At 47.3% G+C, this 27,364-nt stretch overlaps 1 protein-coding gene across 1 annotated transcript in view; it reads right to left on the bottom strand.

The window, feature by feature from the left end:
- GALNT14 (polypeptide N-acetylgalactosaminyltransferase 14) overlaps window positions 1–26,466 on the bottom strand; it is a 186,202-nt gene extending 159,736 nt beyond the window's left edge. The window contains exon 1 of the mRNA XM_059660749.1: window positions 26,294–26,466. Coding sequence (XP_059516732.1) covers window positions 26,294–26,422 — 129 coding nt within the window. The 5' untranslated portion in view covers window positions 26,423–26,466. The remainder of the gene's footprint in view (window positions 1–26,293) is intronic.
- Between the last annotated feature and the right edge of the window lie 898 nt (window positions 26,467–27,364).

The raw sequence follows: 27,364 nt of genomic DNA, 5'->3' as shown, positions 1-27,364 counted from the left end.
AGAGATTGTACTCTTTTTTCCTCCTTCTCCTTCCAATATTTGCTGGTCTTGTCCTTTCTATATCATCAGGGCACAGCACATTTACATTCTCCTCTGTTGCTCTAATCCTTATGCTTGTTTTAGTTTAGTTTGATAGTTGGAAGGAAGTACTTAGTGTTCAGTCTTCTCTTTATTGGCTAAAGTTCATCCCCTACTAGTTTGCTCAGGAAGGGCTCCTGGGAACAATATTCCCTGAGTTATCGCATGCTCAAAACTGTCTTTTTACTTAAAGGACAGCTAGGATGCATATAAATCTTTAGCTCACACAGTTTCCCTGGTTATCATGTAGACGTTTCACTGTCTTCTGGGCATTGCATGCTGCTGCAGAGGAAACGAGGGCTGACCTGATATTTTTCTCCTCATATGTAATTTGATTTCTTTGCCTGGATTCCCAGTAAATTTTTCCTTTTTTCTTTCTTTCTTTCTTCTTTCCTTCCTCTTCTTTTCTCCTTATCTTTCTTCCCTTTATTTCTTTATTTTTATTTATTGTTCTTTCTCATAATCCTATTATTAATTTTGAAGTAATTTTAAACCTTGTTGCAAGCATAATATAAACTCTTATACTCCCTCCACACAAATTCCCTAGGTGATGCTATTTTACTGACATTTCAGAGAGATTTTTCTTTTCACATGATGTCTATCACCTCTAACTATTCCAGTGAATGCCTCCCTTCTCCTATATCTACCATACAACCTCCTGTTAAAAAACCAACACTGGCCCTAACCAGTTTGGCTCAGTGAATAGAGCGTCGGCCTGCAGACTCAAAGGTCCCAGGTTTGATTCCGGTCAAGGGCAGGTACCTTGGTTGCGAGCACATCCCCAATAGCGGGTATGCAGGAAGCAGCTGATCGATGTTTCTAACTCTCTATCCCTCTCCCTTCCTGTCTGTAAAAAATCAATAAAATATATATTAAAAAAAAAAAACCAACACTGACACAGCACAGACCTCACCCTCAGACCCATTCAAATTTCTCCAACTGTCCCAACAATGTCTCCTTTCCCATCCTGGTCCAGGATCCTATCCACCAACATGCATGGCATTTAGTTATCAAGTCTCGTCTGTCTCCTTCAATCTGGAAGAGTTCTTCAGTCTTTCTCTCTGTTTTTCAGGTTTCTCCAAGAGTTGCAGACATTTCATTCTACAGGGCCTGAGTCCATCTGGTGTCTCCTCATGACCAGACACAAGCCATGCCTTCTAGGCAGGACTACAATGGGAATGATGTCACGGTCTCAGTGCATCATACCTAGGGACACCCTAGGTCAGCCGTGGGCAAACTACGGCCCGCGGGCCGCATCCAACCCATTTGAAATGAATAAAACTAAAAAAAAAAAGACCGTACCCTTTTATATAATGATGTTTACTTTGAATTTATATTAGTTCACACAAACACTCCATCCATGCTTTTGTTCCGGCCCTCCGGTCCAGTTTAAGAACCCATTGTGGCCCTCAAGTCAAAAAGTTTGCCCACCCCTGCCCTAGGTCAATCCATCCCACCACTAGTGATGTAAACTTTGCTCAACTGGACAATTTGGTGTCTGCCAGATTTCACCACTGACAGTTCATCATGTTTCCATTGTTCTTGATTACAACTTTGTGGGAAATGATTCCAATATGGCACCAACATACTGACCCTTACAAAACCTCCCACTCACAACATTTATCATCCACTGACAACTACTGCCTATATCAACTACAGTGGTTGGCAAGTAGTGAATAGTTATTTCCATCATCCCCTCTACATTTATCAGTTGGCACTCTACTATAAGGAAGAGCTATCCATTCTCCCCCCACTCACTTACTTATTTACTTATCCATTATCCATTTATTATTTATTTACTCATCCACTTATAACAGTATGAGCTCACGGAATCCTATCTTATTCAATAGGTCATAATCTGATACTAATTATTTACTTTGATGCTCATATTGTCCTCAATTTGGCCCATGGAAACTCCTTGGAAGGAGGTAGGAAGGGAGGGATTCTTTTTTGTGCTGCCACAAACATTACTTCCTACAAATAGGTCTCTTTGGAGGATCCTTTGTATTAAACCTCTGCTTCTCTGAAGCAAAACAGGCCCAGGAAGGACCATCCTTCAGTTCTGCTTATGCCAGTCATGGCTCAATGTTTGCAAATGAAGGATATAGCTGGGGGCTCTTCGGGATGCCCCTGCACCTCTGGGACACACATTTTGCTGGCACCCTCTACCATCTGCTGCCCCAAGGCACTCCTGTCACTCTTCTAAACCTCTTCACACATCCCCAGTGGCCTCTTTCAAACCTAGGCGATTGGGCAGCCCTTGCACATAACCAAATTCCACAGATTATATCCATCCTTTATTCCTACTGAAAATGACATTTAAATTTTTTAAATTGTTCTTCTTGTTGCTTTTGTCTAACATACAAGAACGGAAAGCAGGAGGTTTTGGTTCGCACAAACAACCATATCATGCTGGAATTCATGTTTGCTCAAACCAGTCACTCCTGGAGCCTCAGTCTCCCCGTTAGCAGAATGGGCAGAAGGAACTGCTATCTTTCGCCTAGCTCCTTCCGAAGATGATCAAAGCAGAGAATAGACATAAGGCAAGTCTCATTGTCTCATTGCTCTTAGGAAAAATTTCCTAAATGGCAAGAAACATGGTGCTTCCCAGGGTACTGACCACTTTACTTCCCATCCTACTTCTTCTCCCTTGGCACCACCTCTTCTCAAGACCACCAGCCAGGAAACAGCTGGTTCTTTGGGACAGAATCATACCCCATGCCTCAGACTCTCACCACCTCCCCAACAACACCTACACACCCAAAGATGAGCAGATTCTTCAAAATACCAACTTGCTGGCTGCCCTGCCTATTTCTCTTGCTGGCTGCAAAGTAGCAGTAGGAATGTGCCACTACTTGGCACCAACTGCCTGGCTGTGAGCAAACACAGGCTCCCTCAGCCAGGTGGTGTGTTTCAGGAAATACCAAACCCACACTCCTACCCCTGACCCATGTGAACCCCAAAATTTCAGGCTGCAGATAGGTGACATCAAATCCCAAAAGCCCCAGGACTCCACCACTTCCACATCAGTCACAACTGCCACCCTTACTAATAGAAGTGGCAGATGGAACACCAGTTCTTCAAAAGCAATCTATTTGCCAAGGACTAAGGAACATATGAATGCAGTGTGAACAGTAAATGTCTCCAAGTTTGGAAGGCTGGACGTGTCACCCGCTCAACCAAACAAACAGGCTTGGAAGACCCAAGCTAGGTTCCAACCTGCTGCAAATGTGTCTGGCTGACTTACAGGTTTGTTCTCTCTTTCCTCTGCTACCTCTTCCAGGACAGCCTGAAACCACCAGAGCAAAACCCAAGAACAACAACACAGGTAGGTGGATTGGGCATTCATTTTTTTCCAAAGAATGAAGGTAAAACTAATCCTTTGATAAAACAAGCCTTTGAAATCATGTGCCCTCATTCAGGACTCTGCAGAATGGAGCTTCCTTGGGGCATGAGCATGATACAAGTGTTAGTTGTTCGCACGCTGGGGATGGCATTCATGGCAGAGGGGCCACAGGCTTCCTGGCATCCTTGTCAGCAGCTCCCAGCTCCCTACTAAAGTCTGCACTTCCCAGAAGCAAACAGAGCCAGCCTAGAACAGGCAGAGTGCAGAGCTTGGACTAGGGGCCAAGAGGCCAGATTCCAGATCAATTCCGCCACTAACTAGCTACCTTGAGAAGGTAACGTCCTCTCCCTAGCCTCACCATCCTCAGAGGGAGAGAGAGCAACCAGGTTTGAGAAACTCAAAGGCCTCCTGCCTCAACAAGTGGAGATTCTTCGGGCTTAGCCCCCTGAGCCTGGCTGTTATCTCATTCCCAGATCCCACCCTCACCCCACACACCACAGGGGAAGCTCCCTGTGCTCTGTGAATCAGCTGCCACTTCCCCCAGACCTGGAACGCAGTCATTACTTCTAATCCAAAGGCAATGGCAAACAGCCGGGAAAATAAAATTCAGCAAACTTTTACTGCAGAACCAAGCCAGCAGATGAAAGAGTGGAGGAAGTGACAGCCCAGGGAACGTTTCCCTAAATTGCCCACCTTTTGCCTCTCCAGGAGAAACAGATAACAGAAGGAAGCCACCCATTGAGTCAGAAAATGCATCAGCCCTGGTTCTCAAATGAATTCAGGCGGCTATAGCGGTGATACTCAAAGACAACCAAAAACAAGGAATCTCTGGCTTAAAAGGAGCCTGTCATCATGTGAAGTGATGCCCTTTTTCCTTTCTTGAAAGTGTAAATTGATTTGGCTCGAGTTATGTCCAATTAAGACACAGTGACAATGAAATACACATAAACACACACAGCCAGAGATGCTCACTCCCAGGAACCGGCCCCTCCGTGCCGGGAGCGCGCACAGATTGTAATGGACGCGGCGCCGCACAATCATGAAACATCTCTCCAGCTTATTTGCGTGCAGTGTGTCTCAATAATGTGTTATGAGGTGTGTTTGTAATTGGCTACTGCTGATAGCGGTCCTTGAAAGGGAAATGGAGTGTGTCTAAATGCAGACAGAGCCACTTAGCGCGCCCGGACAGGTTGAGACGCTCCTCACAGGTCCAAATGGGATACTCAGGGCTTCTCCCACCCATAGCTTGGGAGGGAGAGAAAGGAATAATCTGTCTCAATTTTCTCAGCTCCAGAAACAATATTTATAAAATAGAAGGCGATTTCAGAGCTCATTTATTTTCCTGGTTCACAATCCCCGCTCTCTGCTGACATCATTTCTCTAACCAATTTTATTTCCAACAATCGCAGGAACAGGCTCAATTCTACTTGAAATCATTAAAAACAAATCCATTCTTTCCTTGTCTTTGAGTCCCATCTTTCCAAAGAAAATGATTTAATTTCTGCATTTGCCAGGTCACTGAATAGCCAATCTAGAGCCTTCTTCCTCCCTGTCTTACCTTCTAAATCTCTGCATTCCCTATCAATGCAAGAAGCACACAGATTCCTCATGGCCCCCACGTCTGGGCACTCTGTTCACCAGCTCATCAATTCAAAGGCTGTCCTACCTGCAGTCTTGCCAAAGGACACGTCTTCCAAATACTAGGCATCTTAGAAATTGAACAGGCCCAGGATTTTTAAAGTCACAAAAAAGAAAGAAGCCTGTTTCTTACCCTGAAGGCAATCTTTAGCAAGCAGAATCAAAGTGTAGCAGGAGATACCAAGCATGGTGCTGGCTTCCATGAAAACTGTGGACATATGCTGGCACAGGGGAGGATCAGCGCCATCTCTCTTGGAGTGCTGTGGGCCGGGGGGGGGGGGGGGGGGGCGAGGTGCAGTGCCAGCACATGGACTAGATGTTGGCCAAGCCTTACTATGTCCTTCCCCTGGCCTCCCAGTAGAGCAAACACAGGAAGGAAGACACGCTTTGTTCTTAAGGGAGCCTGGCAATCACCACATTTTTCCCCTAAGTGCTCAGAAAGCCATCTGTCTGCCTAGCTGGTATTGCTCAGTGGTTGAGCATCGACCCATGAACCAGGAAGTCACAGGTTCCATTCCAGGTCAGGGCACATGCCCGGGTTGTGGGCTTGATCCCCAGTAGGGAGCATGCAGGAGGCAGCTGATGGATGTTTCTCTCTCTCATCAATGTTCCTATCCCTCTTCCTTCCTCTCTCAAAAAAAAAAAAAAATCATCAAAAACATATTTTAAAAAAAGAAAAGAGAACCATCTGTTCTAAATTTTCGGGGAATTCATGTCAAGCTGATTGGTCTTTTTCTCTGGGTCTACAAGACTTATGTCAACTCTCCCATGGGCACTAGATTCAAGCAAACATCTTAACGCCTGATTTTCAAAGACATGACTCAACCTGAGTCAGGGGGGTTAAGGGAAAAGGCAGGGACGTGGACTCTAACTCCAAACCCTGAACGCCTTGGCGGTCAAGTACTGCCATGCCCCATTTGTAACAGAGAGTCAGACAAACTACCCCTCACCCCTGGGGTCTTCCTACAGAGTCAGGGGATTTAAAGCAGCGGGCATTCCGAGCGTAGAGGATAGGAGGCCGAGGATGGCAGGGAAGCGTCAGCTGCAGGCGGGGTGCCTCTGCTGAGCTGCCCAGCATGCTGACCCAGGGCTCTGCGTTAGCAAGACGCCAGGACAGCAAGGCAGGGCCTCCGGGGTGGCTACCTTGCAAAGCTGCACAGGTCTTCAGGGCGAAGAGCCAGGGCTTCTCCCCTCATCCCCACATTGCAGAGTTCAGTGTGGGACACAGGAGACACTCACTGAACATTTGTGGAATTTAACTTGTTCACAAAATGGACAGCAGGGGAGCCCCTAGCTGCTTGCTCCCAGGCTGGTTTGGCGGGCACAGCTGTCCTGGAAGCCCCCTGGGTGGCTCTCATCCAAGACTTCACACTACCACCCACCAAACCGGAAATAAACGAAAACAAACCCTGACAAACCACACGGAGTTCACGCCTGCACCCGCCCCTGGAGAATCAGCGAGTCAGGCCACCATAAGCGCCTTTTGCCTTTTGAAAATGGAGTGCGACGCAGGCTGACACATGCTTGCCTACAACTGTTTTATAGACGCAAGTCCTTCTCTGGTATTAGTCACTTGTTCTATGCAAGATGAGTTTCAATTTGGTCCTTTCCTCCTTTGACTACATTTATTTTACTACTATCTCGTGTCTTATTTACCTTTCAATTGTTTAAATTACCACCCGAAGCACCAACAGCACAGCCCCACAGACGGCTGTCGCTTCCAATGAAAGGGCTGGGCGCCTTCTCTCTCTCCAGCTCTGTGTATTTGCTGCTTCTTTTTTCTTCGTCTCTGTCCTTGTTCCACAGAGGACCTGAGCTCAAGGCCAAGGGTCACACTCCTGCCCACTCAGCAGAAGTGTCTTCCCAGAGAGCAACAAGCCGGCCCAGGACCCAGGGGAGCAAGCACCACTGTTGCTTTCTTACCCTGAGCACTGTCTGAGCAAATGCTGGGCAAAAACCTAGGCTTTCAACTGCACTATGGCCTCTGGGTCAGGCCTCCTGCTCAGCTCATGCATCTGTTCCACGGACACTCACTGTCTGCACACGGAACTGAGCTCCTTGCAGGAATCATGGGGAAGGACATAGCCCAAGGTGTGTTTCTCGGCTCCCAGGATAAGGAGAAAACCTCTCAGCCCCAAACAGAAAGAGTAAGTAACTTACAGAGGAAAGTAATTAGCCTTCAAGTAGACCTGCCCTCTGCAAAGCCGGAGTCCAGAAGACAGTAGAAAACCAGTGCAAAGGGGGTGAAAATGGGGGACATCTATAATAGTGTCAACCATTTTTAAAAATACCATCAACAGACTGCCGGATAGCCAAGCCACATGAGATTCATATTTGTGGATATGCAAGAGTTCAAAGACAATATAACCCTTACACCTGAAAAACTAATATAATATTGTATGTCAACTACAATGGGAAACTTTTAAATATATATATATATATATATATATATATATATATATATATATATATATATATTTTCAAACAGAACAAACAGAAATCTTGAGATGGGTGAGATTAAAAAAGTGGTGAGTGACAGACCTTACAGTCTGTATGGCTGACTCTAAATTGATAGCATTAAAGTGCTGAAAACACGGAATGTAAGTGACAAGTAAGAATACTTAAGAAGCAGCAGCATTCAGCAAAGAAAAGCTTGACATTTCGTTCTAGAAGTGTTAAATTATCACAGCAAAACCTAGAAATTAGGAGGGGTAGAAGGTGGGTGGGTAAAAGTCTTCTAAAGGTTTTGCCTGCTTTCGGTGTAGGAAAGAATAAGGGAGTAAAAGTACCCCGAAAAGGCTCGGTTTATTAGGTCAATAATGAATGAGGGAGTAAAACATTTTGGCAGGAAAAAAATCATTGATATCTTGTTTTTATAGCTATATCTATTTAAATGTCCTGAAAAGGAAGGTAACAGTGTAGAGTTTATAATAAAATATCTTTTTTAAAAAAAAAGAGAGAGAGAAGTTGAGAAATTAATTGGCCAAACTAGTGAAGATAATAAAAAAGAAGCATAAAAATAAAGGAAAACAAATAGTAAATATTCAATTTATCAATTATTTCACTAATTATGATATGCGGAATATCCCTATTAAAATACAAACATTATCAGATTGATTTGAAAAATAAAAATAGGTATTTAAGATAGTCAAGGGCTCCCACTGGGTAAGTCACTAGTACCAGTACTTTCAGGATGGAGTTTTGTGTGGTCATTAAAGAATAGATATGCCAACGCTGTTTAAACTATTCTCACATGCTGAAAAATAAAATCTCCCTAATTCATTCAGTCTCCCTAAATATGGTAGCAGTATATGCTTAAGTCTAAACACAAATGAGTACCAAAAAAAAAACTATAAATCAATATAATTCATGAATATAGATGTTAAAATTCCAAACAAATTACAACAGATAAACTACAGCAGCATAAATAAAAGTAAACTATAACTGAATAGGGCATATTTCCAGAATACAAGGTTGGTTCAAAATATGGAAATCAAAATAATTCACTGCATCAATAAAAGAATAAAACTATACCTGATTCAGAGAGATGACTATGTGAGAGTGAAACATCGAATGGCTGCTTCCTGTACACCCCCAACTGGGGAAGGAGCCTGCAACCCGGGCATGTGCCCCGACGGGAACTGAACCAGCAACCTTTGGGTGCACCTGACGATGCGCAACCAACTGAGCCACACCAGCCAGGGCTCATTGGATTTCATTTTGAATATTCTCATGAATGTGACAAAACAAGACAATAAAATAATCAAGATAAATCACTCGAAAAGGTGAGATAAACTTAACTCCTTTTGATAATGATATGATTTTGGACCTAATAAATCCAATGGGTAATTACTAGATTTAATAAGAAAAATCTAGTAAAAAGTATGACAGTGAGAGATCAATAGATCAATAGAATAGAATGGAGATTCCACAACTAAAACCCAGTGTTTATGGGAAATAAATATATGACAAAGATGGTATTTCAGTTAGAGAAGGAAAAGATGGTTTATTTAATTAATGGTTTTGAAACAAATAACTATCCATTTGGAATAAAATGGAGTTAAATTCCTACCTCAAACTAGATATAAAAATTAGATCCAGATGGACTTAAGATTTAAAAATCATAATGAATGGATGTTTTATATACAACCTAGGAGTTAGGAAAGTCTTTTTAATGGGGCAGATACTCATTAGCTATTATTAAAACGATATATTTAACTATATAAAAATAAGCAAAAAATTACATGACAATATATATCATAAACAAAATCAACACTGAAACAACTTATTAGGAAAATCTATAATTCATATGACCAACAAAGAGCTATCCATAGCATACAAAGAATAATTAAAATTGACACAAAAAGATAAACAACCCAGTGAAAAAATGGGCACAGGCTATGAATAGACACTTCACAGAAGAGTAGCTCTTTTAATGGCAATAAACGAATGGAGAACCTCTCTGGTAGTCAGAGGAATATAAAATTACAAAAGGATTCCATTTTATACCCTCTAATTGGCAAAATGATAATGACAAATTTATGCTAAAGGGGATGTTGGGGAAAGAGTATTCTCATACTTTGCTAATAGAAAAGTGGATTATTAGACTGTTTTAAAAACAGTATTAATGTGTGTGTGTGTGTGTGTGTGTGTGTCTGATTCCCTTTAACTCAGAATTCCCACTCCTCAAAATCTATCCTATAGAAGTAAAAGCACCAACATATAAGAATATGTGTACATAGATATTTACTGCAGCTCTTTGTGTAGTGATAAAAGATAAGGGATATGTTAGATACTTATCAAAAGGAAATGACTAAAGAAAATGTCACATCCATACTGTAGAATATTATGCAATCATTAAAAATAAGCTAGCTACCCAGCCAGTGTGGTTCAGTGGTTGAGCACAACCCATGAAACCGGTCAGGGTACACGCCCAGGTTGCGGACTTGATCCCCAGTGTAGGACATGCAGGAGGCAGCCAATCAATGATTCTCTTTCATCACTGATGTTTCTATCTCTCTCTCTCCCTCTCCTTTACTTTCTAAAATCAATAAAGATATATTTTTTTTAAAAAAATAAGTTAGCTGACATGAGGATTTCTAGGATGCATGATTAAATGAAGAGTAAGATGCAAAGTATATACAATACGACCAATTTCTCTCTCTTCCTTTTAATAATGACCAAAACAGACCTTATATATGTTTATGTACTGATTACAGGATGCACAAAGAATAATATGGGAGTTTATATTCCAGGTTGTTATGTTGTGTATTGAAACGTGGAGGAGGGAGGAGTGGAGGGAATTAGGGAAAAGATAACCCTAAATCAAGCAATCAGTAGCAGAAACGAGAAGTACAGCATAAACAATACCCATTTATGTAAATCACCCATTTTGATGTTCTAAGATTTTTTTCAGTGTACATCTTGTTTAAACAAAATAGGATCCTACTATGACACAATTTTGAATTCCCCCTTTTTCTTAGCGTAACTTTTTAAAAACTTTATCAGGAGCGTATTTCCATGTCCACCATGTTAGGTCCTTTCCTAGCCAGTTTCCTAAGAGGATAATTTGGAAAGAGGCACAGTGGATCAGCCACACATTCCATTAACATCAGTGGACCATCCATCAGCCTGTGGGCTACCTGGTATACATAAGCAGAAGGAAATCTTCCATGTCCTTATCCTGATCTAGCCTCCTGATAATACCAGCTGGGATATCTCCACTTCTCAGTTCTTCCAATTAATGCACCTGGACTCAGGCCCTCGAACTCAGATGCCCAGCATACCCCCTCAGAGGGCATGACTAGGTGACTTCTGGCCAGAACCCTGCCAACGCCTCACTCAAGGGAATGTAGATAGGCAAGATGACTTCTCCACAGGGCATTCCTCTAAGAGCAGCTACATGAATTAAAGATGAAAATAGGTAGTCCAGAAAAGTGAGCATCAATAGAGAAAATAGAGAACATATGCAACTATCATTTAGGCTGGAGGGGTAAGAGAAAGGGAATGCCAAGTTCAAATTTCACTGAAATGTCCCTTTAAGAGCAATTCGAGTACTCTGAACATTTAAAACCCTTAAACCCCAAACATTTCCTGAACAAAGTCCCCAGTCAGTAGACTATAATATTCCCAACTGGGAAGATCTGTCTACTTTCAGACACACTTGCATCTTAGAACAAAAATAAGCCAATGGATTTTCAAACTCTTCCACAACCTGGCGAGCTCCTGGTTTCCATTGGCCTATGGTCACTCTCGCTGCATCCCACAGCCTCCCTTGGCCCTGCTGTCCACACGCCCTCCCCTTCTCTAAACTCCTACAAAATTTGCCTCTTGCTCGACAGGAAGATATCCTACGTTTGCTGTCTAGATTGTGTTGGCTGTGTCCCCAACTGCATCGTGACATACTACAGGCATGGTAGGGTGATGATGTATTGGGATATCTGTCTGAATTTGTTCTCATGCATTCTTCCCAGTTACTCTCATCGCAGCCCCAACCTCAGCACATAACCAGGATGCTCTCTTGCTTCCATGGAGGTGGTATGCAAAATACGGTGCTAGAAAGAATGCACAACCTGGAGGGTGACAGAAAAAGGCAGTTCTTTCAGCTGGGAAGACAATGCAGGCAGCCAGCCAGTCCTGAGAGTGGCGGGTGCCCCAGTGGGTAGCAGGGCCAGAGAGGAATGGCCACGTGGTACCCCTAGGAGAAGGGACCCAGGGCTCCAGGGCTCCCAGCATCACGAGGAACCCACTAGCCTGAGAACAGCAGAATGATAAAGGGTCTGGTCAGTGATGCAGATTCCAGCCTCTTCCCATATCCCTGGGCATTGAGGAAGCTCCTGGATCCTTGTGAATCGGTAAGCAGAAGAGGAATCCCCACCCCAAACCAGGAGAATGGGAGCTCAGGATGGAACTGCATTCAATAGAGAAATTAAGCACCAGCTGCAGACCTCAGTTTGTGAAGCATGTTCACGCTAGCTCTTTGTGAGCAAGTCATCGGTCATCTAAGGCAGCACTTCTCAGACTGTAATTGCACAGGACTCCCCGGGGGGAGGGGGGGTGTAGTTAAGATGCAGATTTTGAATCAGTAGGTGAAGAGTGGCCTGAGTTATGGCACTTCTAACAAACTTCCCAACGGTGCCAACACCCGTCACCCATGAACCACACTTTGAGAAGCAAAGGTCGAGGGCAGGAGTTAGCAAACTTTCTCTAAAGGACCAGCTCAAATTCTGATTTTTAGAGAGAGAGGAAGGGAGAGGGATAGAGTGACAGAAACATCAATGAGAGAGAAACATCATAGATGGTCTGCCTCCTGAACGTCCCCCACTGGGGATCTAGCCAGCAATCCCGGCACCTGGGAATCGAACCGGTGACCTCTTGGTTGATGGGTCCACGCTCAACCCCTGAGCCACACTGGGAATTTTGGCTCTGTAGGCCAGCTAGTCTCCATTGCAACTATTCAACTCTGCCATGTAGTGTACTAGTAGAAGCAGCCTTGACAATACACAAAGGAATGAGCATAAATGTTCCCATACAACTTCATTTATGGACACTGAAATTAGAATTTTATATATTTTCATTAAAAAGTGTTAAAAAAAAACAGTCTTAGCTCACAAACCTATTATATAAACAGCAGGAGAAGACGGTCTGGATTTGCCAGGGGCCAACCCTGGCCTACGGTACCCAAAACAGTACAGAACCCACAACAGGCCTCCCCGACTAATTCAATTAAAGTCGGTCGCTCAGTCAGCCTATTTTCTATCCTGAAGGTGGCTTTCCTTCCCTGTTATCCTTCCACCAGCGCTACGCTTTTCAAACAGCAGGCACTTGGGGGACAAGTGGATTCCAGCAAATGCACTTCTTCAGAAATCACTGAATGACTTTAAAAGACTGCCTGAAATCCTTCTTCTCCCAATAAGACGCCCTGTGCAATAACAGGCTCCTGTTTTACTGAAACAGCTTTCAGGATGAGATTAAACCTCACGCAGTTTTCTGAGCGAACAGAAGAGTGGCACGATCAGGGGAAGAAATTCACCCTTGCAGAACAACTCCTAGGAAATTCAAAAGCAATTGTCTCAAACTCTTATCCCATGAACCCGTGTACAGATTGTCTCCATCCCCTCCACCTCACATTTCACATTGACTCAGAAGCGAGGAAAGACTTCAATCCATTGTGCACCGTTCCCCATTAATCAGGCATCCTAGCGACATGGTTGTCCTTCTAGGGATAAAGCAAGGCATCCTAAGTCCAAGAGGAGGGCAGAGTTCTAGACGCAGAAGTGGCCAGAGGCCAGCTGCTCCACCACTCCCCAGAATTCACCCTGGGCACAAGATCAGAACCCAGACCCGGCATCTCCTGCACAGGGCTTCCCACCAGCAATGTCTGTATCCATTTGCTGATGAACTATGCTCGCGACCCAGTGGCCAGGTGCAGGGGAACTGGCCTACTCTCTCCCCACACTGGGTAGACACACAAAGGAAAAAACGCCTTTGAGGGTTCACCATGTTTCTCACTTGCCAATGATCCCACCCCAGCACGGGCTCCAGCCTCACACAGGCCTATCTCAGTTCTGCAACTAATTAGCTCTACAGACTCGGGCAAATTATTGGACATTTATGAACCTCAAGTTCCACGTGGGTAAAATAAAGATCACCAGTGCAATATCCAGAGAGAGATAACATTCATCCAACACCATTTTGACAACCTGGATGGCTCAGGCACTGTTTAATCAGAAAGGTGCCAGTCACAATCACCCAGTATGACTACACTGACAAGCGCTAGCTAAATCTCAGCCCGCTTACCTCACAGGGTGGTTGAAAAGAATGAATGACCTACACATAAAGCACCTAGCATTTCTCCCAAAAGGCAGTCCCATGCCCCTCTCCCCATGGAAGCCTCTCCTCTCTACATGTGCTCCTGGCCTATAATGGTGGTCACAAGCAAGCTCCATCTCTAGCACTTTGGGAGGACAGCTGACCTTCACTGGCATCACTGACCAAGGACATGGCCAGAGGGGCCCCTGGATCATGCTGGCTTCTCTCTCTGGATGACCAAGGGAAGTCCTAAGTGCTCTCCAGATGGTCCTACTCATAGAACCCATAGCCACATAGGCAGGAAGACAGCTGGAATCTCATACTGCTGGGAACACACTGTCAACCTATTTGTTGACCGGTTTGGTGGGGAGGGAAGGGAGGTACAGGCACCTGAAGCACCCCAATGCCCATCCTATACTCCTGGAATCCAGGATAAAAAGGACCTAACCTCAAAGTGCCACAAAAAAGCAACCAGGTCATTTCTTTTGACAATCAACTCCACCACTGATTTCCCGGGGAAAACCATGCCATCCCTGTGCCCAGGGGCAAGACCTGGATCCTGCTCTGGAATAGCAGAGGAGACCTAGCACACTCCACGGAGAGCCTGCCATGTGGCACTCAATACAGGTCAGCTCTCCCGGCCCCTTTTGCGACTGGAAGGAAATAAGAAAATGACTTGATTACAGCTCAATACACAAATATGCTTAATATGACTGGCGAAAATGGAAAGTCTTGGCACAGAAAAAAAAAGAAAGAAAATTGCATCAAAAAGTAGAAAATATTATAAATGCAGCTTATTTACGGTTCATAGCAGGTATTTGTTTTTGGTGCTAATAATCTAATTAGCAGTCAATCCAAAGCATCTTTTATCATCAGCTGATCCATAATTACTGCTCCATGCTGAGTATTTTCCCCGCACACGATAGCTTTCAACTCCTCAGCACAAACAACCAAATAATTGGTGCTATTATGCTAGACACCGACTATTCCTCTCTGAAGGGTGATGTGGGGAGTGTTTACCATCCACTGGTAGAAGGGCCTTTGCGTTTTCTGAATCTGTTGATCAGTTCCTCACTGTCGCCTCCGGGGTCAGCCTTGCGGTGTGCCCAGAATGTGACACCATGGAGACTTCCTCTTTTAAAACTTAACCCTGGGACCAGAAACCTTTCTAGTCGCCTGTAGGAGAGAAGTATTCATAAGGGATGTCAAATAATGCTGAAAGCCCAATATATCTCTCTTTGAAAAAGCTGTAAAGTTTTCTCTTTCACTACTGTTTTAAGAAGACATGTCCTAGAAGAGATGGCTTCTGATATAACACTATTTCATTCCACAGCTCTGGTCTAAACAAGTGTGTGCAATTCTGGGAAGCGGAACACAGGCAGGCTGTAAAGGCTGGTTGCTCAGGGGAAAATATATTCAAGCCATCACTTTCAAGAGATCAGACTCAGTGTGACTGTGAGGAGAGATTAGGAAGCCTGGGGTGAGCATGGTGAAGGGGAAAGACGGTGGCTCTGGGGCCACAGAGAACTGGTTTGGAATCCAGCTCCTCCACATATGAGCAGCACGACCTTGGGAGAGTCACTTAACTTCCCTAAGCCTTGATGTTCCTCATCTGACGAGCAGGGTGAATGATGCCCACTACCCAGGGTTGTTATGAAGAATCGATGACTGACACAGGAGGCACCTGACACTTGGGGTTTAGATTGTTAGTTCTCTGCTTTTTCCTCCAGATGCAAAAAATAAAAAATAGAAGCTGGTTTTCTACAAGCCAGGTGCTGTGCCATATAATCCCATTCTGTGCAATTAAGCCTCCACCTCTTACTTACAAGTATAGGTAGATTTCAGCCCAGATTCGCTATGGGGCAACGGTACCAGCTAAAGTCCTACTCATGGTTCCCGTCTCCACTCAAATCCTCCCCATCTTCCTATGATCCAGCAACTAAATAGTTAACGCTCATCATCATACTCATAGGTGGGTTGGCTGGTGCCTGTCTCACACCTGTTGTTAAATGTCTCCCTGTCTGTAAAAAGGAATAAGACTTGGAAAACTGGAAAGACATATGGAGGCCTTTCTCCAAAGACTTTCTTACCAGAAACCAAACACCAGTGGCTATAAAGAGACTTAAACCTGCTACACTCTAAGCCCAAATGAGGTGCTAAAACCTGGAGTCAGAAGCCACACGTGGTTCAGACTTTTTCTTTTTGAATTTTTCATTAGAGTGGATTATACAAACCAAAAGAGCATGTCTTCAATGAAGTTTCACAAAGTGAACACATGCGAGAACCCAGATTAAGAAACTGAACAGTACCAGCTCCCCATGCAAGCGCCCCCCCCCTTGCTCCCTTCTAGTCACTAACCCCAACCAGGGATCACCATGAAACTGGCTTCCACACCATAGCTTAGTTTTGCCCGTTCTCACACATTATATAAATGGAATCCCACAGCCCTCAGGCCAAATCTGGCCTGCCACCTGCTTTAATACACCCCGCAAACTAAAAATGGGTTTTACATTTATAAATATTTGAAAATAATACCAAAAAAGAATAATATTTCATGAGACATGAAAAATATATAAAATTCAAATTTCGGTGTGCATAAATAAAGCTTTGTTGGAACAGCCACTCTCATTGCTCACATGCCATCTTTCACTCAGCAACAGCAGAGCTGACTACTTGCAATAGAAGCTATCAATCCTAAAACCCCAAAATACTTACTACCTGGTCCTTTTCGAAAAATGTTTGCCAACTCCAATTCAAGTGCACGACATTCACCGGAATACACGTTCGTGTCTGTTGGGTTTATAGCCAAGGGTGAATTGCAAGGTCATATATGTATGTTCGGCTTTAGTAGACACCGCCAGGAAGTTTCCCAAGAAAGAATATGCTCGGTTTTAAGAGAAAACCTAAAACCATAATGTCATTTAACAATAAACAGGGAGGATTACAGGGAGTTGGTCTGATCCCGAATCGAGCAGATGATTAGAAAATCATCAGGGCCTCCACGTGGAGAGGGAGAATGTCAGAGTTGTCTGGGTTCGCATTTCTTTCATCCTTCCTCCAGGAGCACAGTTTAAAAATACAGTCCCCTTTAATGTCGCCATTATCAGTAGAAGTGGACAAGAGAGAGAAAGTCATGTGTCAGCTGGGGATCTCGCAGTACAGACTGACTGCCATTCAGGCCACGTAGCATGAGCGCACCGGTTGTTTACTGGGATTGCAGACAAAATACCCTGGAAGACATTAGCAGTCTCCTGATTTTATGCTTTTATAAGATTAAACATATATATATATGAGCAGCTACTACATGAGTCCCACCCTGCCACCAAAGCAGCAACAAAGAGGCTGAGCCCTGTACCGGGGCAGAACCAGCAGTCCATCCGCACAGAACGGACTGAATTGGGCAGTCACCAGTGGACAGTCAAGGCTAAACAGTAAGACCCAGGCAGCGCCCTCTGTCGTCCAGAAGCGGGAGAATCCCAAGTGAAGCCGCTTGTCTTCTAAAGGTACTTCCCTCCTGGAGTCATTCCCGCCCCCCCCCCCCCCCCCCCCCCGCACTAGCCTTGCTTTTCAAATAGGCTGTATTGAGTTCTTTCAAGTGACATTTTTCCTTAGGAGGGAATTGCTTCTGATTCTTTAAGGACCACGTTCATCACGAAAGGGATTCCAATCAACAGTTTCTGCGTTAATTGCACAAACCTTTTATGAGTTGAGCAGCCTCGTGAATGACAACATAGCCTCCTTTCTGCTGTCGAACCCCAGGGCCCAGGGGGCTATGGCTGCCCAGCATGGGCTCACCACGTCAGGACAGAGCCAGTGCTGACCACAGAACTGAGGAGGTGGGAGTCTCTCTCCGCTTCTCCTGAGACCCCAGGTCTGCCGCTCCGGCCCAGCATCTTCCCACAGCAGAAGGCAGCATCCTGTGGGACACGTCTCTAAGGCCAGCAAGTCAAACTCAAAGGCTAACACGGGCCAAATAAACGAGGGATGCAGCCCGCAGGCCGCAAGTTTGACATGCTTGCTCTAAGGCCTGCAAGGGATTAGACTTGGCCTATCTTGAAGGAAAACCTAACTCCTCCTGCACCCTTCCCCCATGGCCCTCCAGAGACAGGCTCTATATTTCCCTTAATTCACTCCTCAGTTCCCTTCAGTGTGCAGAAAAGCAATGCTGGTGTTTAATCAGAGATAGGGAGTCATTTCTCAGCAAGAGCCCTTGCTTTCCACCCATATGAAAATATACATGGAATACATCTACCAGTATATATATATATAAAAGCCTAAGCAACCATTACAACCGGACAACCGGTCGACTGGCCGGTAGCTATGACACTCCGTGCACCAGGCCTCTAGTACATAGATAAAATAGGTTTAATTTCCCCTGGAAAAGGAAGCTAGACAGGAGATGAGGATGGCCGTAATACAAACAGCATGTGCTCTGCAGTCCAAAGAGTGGATTCAGGGCCACTCGGGAGCTTGCCAGTCTCCTCCCTGCATCACCTCTGATTCATCATAGTTTAGAAAATGGGAAGAAGAAGAATAGCATCTGCCTCTCAGGGTGGCAGGAAGGATCAAATGAGGCATTTGAGGTGAAGAAAAATGCTTTGTAAACTGTAAAAAACATCACAGGAGGTGATGGAGGAGAGAAGCTACCTCTTATCTTCCTGGTCCTGATTCGCCTTCCATCAGCCAATTCTTACCGGCTGTCCCTCTTCTGGTGAGGACCACAGCCCACCCTAAGGACCGGAGCCAATTCAGCACCCAGCTGGCAGCCATCAGCTGGCCATCTATTAACAGCCAATTATCTGGGTGGCTGCATTAATCCGTGGGCCACGTGGTCTGATCTCCCCGAGATCCTAGAAAACAATGAGCCTGAAATACAGGCACCAGCTAATTTTTCAACGGCCATCAAGGAATTGGGCGTTCATTATTCCCGCATGTTGCAGCTGCGAGTGATGGGTGCATAAATATTGATTAGACCAGCCTCTGTGGCTGGGGGGGAGTGGGGGGATGAATGATTCGAGTGTTCTCAGAGAACAAGAGAAGATACATAAATCTCAAATCGGACCCTAAAGGAAAAAAACCCTGATTTCTAAACCTTGGTGAGGAAGAGAAAAGAGACAGCCACCTCTTTGGAGAGAGCTGGTCAAGATGGGGTGGTCACAGCAGTCCTATGGGTGCTTCCCACTCTCTCCTGGCCTGGAGTGAGATGCAAACTGGGTTTAAACCACAGGATGACTAGAAAGGAGGCAGCCGGGTGTTTTCTTCCTCTTGGCATTCAAACCCAAGGCTTTCGGATCATGTGAGCATGTCGGTCTCCCCAGCAATTCCTTGAAAGATCTCTGTAGTGTTTACAGTTAAGTAGACAAGTGACATGAGGAGAATTTAATTGTTTTTTTAAGTGCCCAATCTTGTCTCCTGGAAATGGTATGCAGAAGAGACTTTGTGCTTGAAAACTGGCATCGTGCAGGAGGCCATGCAGGAGGCAGTGGGTCCAAGGGCTCCTTAATTCCCACACTCAGGGCTCCTGCTGATCTAAGGGCATCTGAGTGGACTGGCTCAGGGTGGCCAGAGAGGTTACTTTCCTCCTCCAGAAAGAACTGCCTTTGTGTCCAGAGGAGCAGGGGGGAGGTGGAGGGAGGGGGGAGGGCAGTCCGGCGGGGGAGGGGGGTGCAGTCTGGCAGGCTGCTCCCAGCCATGGTTGGAGCCTGCAGGGAAGGACTGGGCTCGGTCCCTCCAGACTTCTCCCTAAGCCCCTGACCGAGTGCTCCGGGGCTCTCTGCTCTGACCCCACTCGTGGGGCGGGAGATGCAAATCCGAGGAGGAGAAGGAATGTGATGAAGGGAGGAGGGTCGCATGGAAAGAAAAGCAGAAGGAAAGAGGACTCCTTGGGTGGCACAGACATTTCTCACCCCGTAGAGATCTCGCCCTCTCTCTCCCTCTCAGCTTCCTAGCGCTCATTAGGTCCTGTGATAGCAGCAGCTGCCCGCCGCCGAGTGCAGGCTGCCGCCCCAGAAGGTCACGCCAGGCCATTTATTCTGAAATATCAAAATACCAGAGCCAGCACTTTCAGGAGCTTCTGCAGAATTCCCCGGGGCACCAGTGTATGCGCGCACACGCCTGAGTGTGTGTGTGTGTGTGTGTGTGTGTGTGTGTGTGTGTGCGCGCCTAAGTATCCCAAAGGGGTTCCTTCTTAATCAGCTCAACATCTGAGGACTCAGAGACTGATTTATTTTTGGTTAATCTAGCGTTTCTGGTAAAATAATTAGAAGCTAAGTAATAGACACAGAGTATCTGTGGTGTAATTATCGATAGCCATGAGGTCTCGCTTTAGAGTTATTCACAAGTAACCCGAAACCACTCACAGGGCTGGCAGGGCCAGTGGGAGACAGGCAGTGCTGCCTCACCGGGCCCCCATTTCACAGCTGAGGAGACTGGGCCTGAAGGGAGGATGTGTGTTGTCCCTGGCACTCCCTACGCCAGCAGGAGACTCCCAAGCTGCCACGTGTATAAGAAAACCCGGAAGGTGAGCGCACACTGGCTTAGACACCCATGTGGGAGCTCCCAGGAGAGGGTCAGGCTGTCTCTCTGGACTCCTGTGAACAGTGTGAGTCTCTGAGGCCCATCCGAGTTGGAAGGCTGACCACCTAGCTCAGGTCACTGCAGACAAGTGGGAAGGGTCAGCAGCCAGCTGGCGAGGGCACGGGGCACAGCCAGCCTCACTTCCCCACACAGAGGGCAGATCTAGAATGCTGGTCTCTGGGCTGGAATGTGCAAAAGGGTTGGCAGGGCTCACAGTCTGCCCCATGAGAGGAGCTGGCAATTCGTCCCTGCTTTCTAATTCAGATTCTTTTCCCAAAAAAATGCATGGGGGGGGGGGTATTTGAGATGCTCTGGAACAGTGACAAAACTGTGAATGTTAGAAACTAAACAAGGGCACAGCAACATTTCTCCAAATGTGTTCCTGGTGCCTGGTAATGGTAAGACCTGGGGACACCTGTGACGGGAGAGGTGTGGGGAAGGACGCAGGCACACACGGCAGAGGAGATGGCAGTGGACGAGCTGCGTGGAAATCCTGGGGCCGTAGGCATCAGCCAACGCAGCCTCATTCCGTCCCTGTTCAGTTTATCCATGACCTCTGATGAGTGGAAATTAACACTTTTAAGTGACACAAACAGATGAGTAACCTTGAGAAAGGGTAGTCCCTAGACAGGCTGGGGAGGCTTGTGACAGGGACATTAATTTCTCTTTCCTGCCTGGTGTTGCCCCTTTGTCTTCTCTGACTTGAGCAGGAATCATTCTGTGCCTCCAAGAACATTTGAGACGGGATTCCTGGTCTTTGTTTCCAAAAGCACCAGGCCAATTAGGGGGAACGAGGGTTGAGGGAGGAAGAGAGCTCCCCAGACTGACTCAGAGAGGGAATTCCCTTAAAGCAGGTCTGGGGGTCCCTGGGTCCCTGGACGGGGCCTCCCAGCAGGACCTGGGGGAGGGTGCTGGCTGGGAAAGGGAGCTAGAGCCTGAGTACACCCCAGGGCTGCCAAAAATGACCCGGGAAGGAGAAATTCCCCCCAGCTGGACGGGATCAGAAAGGGAGGAGTAAACTCAGATTCATCTGTTTATTTTTTTTAAATGCTTATTGATATCCAGAAAGCAGAGACAGACTAATTCTTGAATACCTGAGGTTCCAACCTCCTACTTCCCTCTTTCCCAGCCTCTCACAGCAGCCACTGCGGGGCCACCAGGCACCACCATCCCACCAGCTGCTCCAGGAACCACCGCCCAGGGCCCGGCTCCCACACAGGAGCCAATGAAAGGATAAACATTCTTCTGCTAATGGGCTACTTCCGGTCGTGCCAGAGTCCAAATCCCCTGGACAGAGTCCAGTACCCACCCGCTGAGCACCAGCAGATTAATAGGGGCTCTCTCTCTGAAATTCATGATTTTTTAAATGGGAGAAATTATCTACTAAATGGGGAATAAAATAACAGTGTCATATACTGCAGGCATTTGTGGTATGCAAATGTTATGGAAAAAACGAGTTCTTTTCTCATAGTGTTCGCTGTATTTCTAGTTCAACACCAATACATTTACATGGGCCCCAGGCACTTTGTTCAAAGCCTTTACATTTCCAATATTTTCCTCAAAAAATACCCTCAGGTCTCAATTTTTTTATTTTTTATTTTTTGCTTTTACTAAAGCTTAAGCCCTTGGACTAAATTTAGTTCTAGGAAATAGGAGACAAATTTTCTGGTTTTCTCCTTTTTTCCCCCAATTCCGTCATTTATTGCAGACCTCTCCAAAAGGCAAACAAATGATAGAGGAGAGAAGAAATGAAAACATTTTGGGGGTATTTTTTAGTGGTACCGTATTTATGGCTAAACCTGTAGTTTGAACGAAGACATCAAACCTGTTACATGATTTCCAATTAGGAATTAGAGCTTGCTGAATTTGGGGGGAGGGGATCGGGAAAAAGAACAGAATCAATAGTAAAAAGTCACACTTAAAGAAATCTTTACTTGAGCTATTAATAGAAGCAGCCCTTCTTGAAACTAGGGGGAACACTCAATTTTCTTCAGCCAGTAGCACCGCATGAATGCTCCACATCAGCTGGATTGTGACCAGGCATCGGTTTTATTTTACCCTCAGGCCCACCTTGGAGGTCCCGGCACTGGGTGAATGAGATGTGTCCTGACACTGTGAACAAAGGAGATCCAGGGCCTGGGGCACCAGAACTCGAGTCCGTAGGGGACCCCAGGGAAGGCAACTTGCCACCTGGAATCTAAAATCCGGGAGGTCCCCCGCCCAGGAGCCCTCGCCACAGCCCTCTCCTCTCCGATCCCTCCAGCATTCACAACTTCTCTAAGTACGTTTAAGAGGAGGGAGCCCTCTGCTCTTGCGCTGGGAAAATAAGCTGACTCCCCAAGGCAGTGGGAAGAATCCTAGGCTTATGAACAGTTCCCGGAGGCTTTGCCACGCCCAAGGCAAGGGCTCTCTGCATGGCTATGCATGAGCGTTTCTTAGGGAAACCTAGGATGCTAAACTCACCCAGCATTGAGTTTTTTCCCCACAGTAGACCAATGTCCCAGGAAATGTCCCAATTCCGACTGTTGAGGAAACAATCTCTGCCCCGGTCAATGATTTCCAACCCAAAGGTGCTGCAACCTTTGGGTGCGACCTCCCCACCAGGGTGTACTCTGACCAGCCAAGGAGCCTCCTCTGCCCCGGGGTAGAGTGGGATCTTGCTCTGGGGGGTTCCCTCACAAATCACAGCAACCCCCTGCAGCTCTCCAAAGGCCAGCGTCTAGGGATGAGCCACAGGAGTGCTGGAGAGTGGGTTGGGGAGCACGTGCTGCAAACATCCCTAACCTCACCCCATCACCCACAAGTGTAGATCCAGGCGGTCCGCAAGGCACAGTGGCACGGAAGGAGCATGTGGGTGGGCAGTGCCCAGAATGATCCTGTCCCATCCCTGCCCCTGATGCTGCCACTTAATAATACGCCTTGTTAGCATGGGCCAATTGTATGACCTCATTACTCAGTCTTATCTGCATAAAAGTATTATCTGCCTCACATGGTAGTTGTGAAGATTGAAGGAGTACATCTATGTAAAATGGAGTTTGTGAATTTGGAAAGCACTGTACAAAGGCTACCTGTTGTTATTTTGCACGCGTGAACCCTCTCACACAGCCTGGTCCATCAGGAACTCAAGAAGAATGAAATCACGCAGGCATATTTACATGGGGCCAATGGAACTATTAAAAAGTCCACACACTTCATATTCTTCATCAAGCTCCTGAATGCCATCCACCAATAGGCTGCTTGAGATTCACATGGAACACTTGTAACAGTACTGATTCTAGAATTTCTCCCAAACCCACAGAATCATAAATCCCAAAATGCATATGATAAGCCAGCCCTCCAGGTGATTCTCACATGCAGTCTGGTTTAGGAACCCCAACTGCACTCCTTCCGGCAGGATGAGCAAATTCCCACACTGTAGATTGGTCATGGGAATAAAATTACTCTGGGGCTAAGATGAGATCTCTCTTTGTCTCTCCACCTCTGTTCTCAGACACATATACACTAAGAACAGAGGGGTGCTCATTCTCCAGACACAAACACACCCACGAATACACACACCACGTCTATGCAGATGTATAGTCATACCTACAGATGAAAAACAGGAAGGAAAAATATACTAACAAAAAAGAAGGGCACCAAGGTATCAAGATTTTTTAAAGCATAAGGAACTCTTAGTAATAAAGGATACAGAAAGGGGGGAGGCAAGAAAAAATAAGATGTTAAGACACAGAGCAAGTGGTCAAAACTGGAAGCCCATCTTCCGTGACTGACAGCACTACGGCAGTAGACCACTCCCGACACTACTCATTTGTTTGTAATGCTGCCTCCACCAGGAACTCATGAGAGCCCCCCAAAGGGCAGAGACACAATGTACTCACCACAGTAGCCCCCAAACCTGGCACAGAGCCTGGCGCAGGGCTGCATTTGATCCATAAATGTGTGTTCAGTGCACACCAGGAAGGGAAGAGGCAGGTAAGGAAAGACAAAGTGCACAAAGAAGGAAACGTCTCTTGCCCCAGACCCTGGCGGAAGCTAAGAATAAGTAAACTTCAGGTAATGAGGTTCAACACAAAACAGAAAGTGTACATCCCACGGGCAGAACCATCCAGGAAAGAAGGAGGAAAGCTCCCTAGATCTATGGGCAGGTCTGGGGTGAGTGAGAAAACCGATCCTGTGCTCTAAAGGTTGTTTGAAGCCTCCTCACTTTCCTGCTTAGTAGCCCTCCCCCCCAGGTTCCCCAGCACCCACAAGGTCCTACCCAACATACCCCACCTTCACCTCCCCAGTCTCATCCCTGACATCTGCCACCTGCTTCACACTCCAATGCTGCCAAACTCACAGGGCATGCTGTGCCATTCCTGAGCCTGTTTGGTGCTGTTAACCTCTACCTGGAGTGCCCTCCCTACCCACCCATAGACCTACTGCTCATACTTCTCAACTCAGTTCTGTCAAGTCCTCCTCCTCCAGGAAGTCCCCTGGTCCCATGACACCAAGTGCACTGAGACCATTTTGGCTCTCAGCACACTGTATGGTTGGTCCACTGATGAGCAAATCCCACCGAGCCTGTAAGCTCTGCATCTCTATACTCATATTTTAGCCCAGTGATGGCATATGGCCGACCAACAAAAAAATCCTTGTGGAACGCAACTGAGAATTGGCAAGATTCCAAAACCTAAGTGCCAGAAGACTTCCTTAAAAAGGGATCTGAGAGGCACCTGGATAGAGTAGAAAAGATCCTAAATATCCAAGGTCAGAGTTCAAATCAGTAGCGTGAACTAAGGCAAGGCAGTTAAAGACAGAACCTGTTTCCTACGCTATGAAATAAGGATAGCACCACACAACTCATACAACTCCTTATGAAGAAGCAGCACCATGTCGCCTGGCGCATCGTGAGTCCTCTGGGGAAACTCCACACTCCCCTTCCCCCTGTTGTCAGTCTCCTGCTTTGGACCTTAAATAATTCCAAAGGCTTTTCCCAGGCCCTTAAGTTCATAAATGCTGCATCCTTGGTCAGGAAACCCCAGGCCTCCTTCTGTGTCCCACCGCCAGGTGCGTAGAAGAGAAGGAGACAGAAATGGGAGCTCTGAATTCGAGGTAAAAGTGAGCCTGTAGGAAGAACCTTCTGGCTCTGCTCAGAAGAACCAACTGAGCAGGAGTTTGAAAAGCCACTAGGGTTCTCCAAGGAGTTTGTTGTTGTTGCTGTTGTTCTTGGTTTTTTTTTAGGGGGGAAGGGTGGGGGGGAGTGTTCACAGACTCTTTACTGGTGTTCAATTCCCAATGCAGCTGAAGGGCTCAGGACAATCATAAAACAGGGGTGCCAACAGGCCGCGGGAGGCTGCAGGGCACTCGCCAGAGATACACAGGCGCACGGCGCATCCCGGGCTTCTGGCCTCCCAGTGTGGGGCCTGGCAGCCGCGGGAAGGAAGGCGGTCAGCTCAGCCGCCAGACTTCTCACGGGCGCCAGCACCGGCTGGCCCTGCCACCCGACCCAAACACCAGCGACTCTCTCGAGGAGTCCACAGACCGCCACCTTCTGGGCCACAATTCTGCAGCGCCCCCTCTGCTCCGGACCCCGGCGCGCTGCCCAAGTTGAGAGCTCCACTCCGCCCGCGACGCGCGCCCACCACCTGCACCCACTCTCACTTTCACACACGGCAAGTCCGTAGATACCCCCGAGCTTTTCAAACCCAGAAATATCCGGTAGCCGCATCCGGCGCCCGGTTACCTGCTCACAGCACCCAGACCCCCGCCTTGGCTTCCTGGGAGCCTGCAAACCTGGCGCGCGAGCTGCGCGCCCTCCTGCAAACGGCTGCCCCGCGCCCGGCGCGCTGCCAAACCCCGTACCTTGGTGGGCTGCACTTCAGGTACCACGGACACCTCCAACTTGTTCTTGTTTACCCAGAAGAACAGCAGTACGGTGATCCAGAGCACCCCGAAGAGCGGCAGCACCAGGCGGCGAGAGAGGCGCCGCATGTTCCCCTTCGCCTTCTCTCCGCGGAACTGCGACCCTGGGGCACCCCCTGGCGGTCAGGGTCGGCGGGGCAGGAGTCCCGAGAGCTCCTCGCTCGGTGGAGCGCTAGCCCGGGAACGCGGGTGCAGGGGCGGCGGGATCCTTTAAAGCGCCCCGCCTGCTACCGAGAGGAGAGAGCGGGGATGGGGGAGCGGGGCGCCCCGAGACACGGCAGGGAAGGGCCCAGGGGCAGCCAAGCTGGTCAAGCGCAGTAGCAGCGACGTGGTCCCCGCGCCGCCGCCGCCTCGCCCGCCGCAGCCGCCACGAGGGAAACTGACTCGAGCAGCGGGGAGGGAGGAATCCGAGGCAGTGCCCGGCACCCCGAGAGGAACACGAGGGAGGAAGGGGAGGAGGAGAGCGAAGGGGGAGGGTAGGCACGACAGACTGACCTACTCGGAGGGAGCCAGGGTGCGAGCGAGGGGGCTCTGCGAGGGGGCGCTACCGCCGCCCGCCGACCGAGGCGCACAGTGCTGTTCTGAGGCCGCCCGACCGCGCTGAGCACTAGCGCAGCTCCGGGCCACCCTGGGGCGGGGCGGGGCGGGGCGGGATGGTGCATCCACGAGGCTGCCGCCAGCTCCACGCTGGTACCTACCTCTGGCCGGGCTATCCCTGGGAGGACTTGCGGGCTCACTGAGGGGTCTGCACGTGGCGCTCAACCCTAGTCCCGCCCTCCATGCACTCCTCCCCCTCCATGCAACCCCCTCCCACCCTCCCCCGGAAGCCGGCTCTAGGAGCTTGGGACCTGGAGCTTCAGGGCCTCAGGGCCAAGGCCCGCGGAGTTCAGCCAACTCCCCAGGGTGTTTCTCTGCCATGCATGCAGGTGCCTGGCAACTTTTTCTGCTTAATGGAACGCTGAGTTGGTCTAAATTTAACTTGAAAGGAATTCTTTTAAAAATTAAGGCGCA

The sequence above is a fragment of the Myotis daubentonii genome, chromosome 12 (assembly GCF_963259705.1).
Source record: "Myotis daubentonii chromosome 12, mMyoDau2.1, whole genome shotgun sequence".
NCBI classification, from domain to species: Eukaryota; Metazoa; Chordata; class Mammalia; order Chiroptera; family Vespertilionidae; genus Myotis; species Myotis daubentonii.
This window is presented reverse-complemented; position numbering and strand designations above follow the sequence as displayed.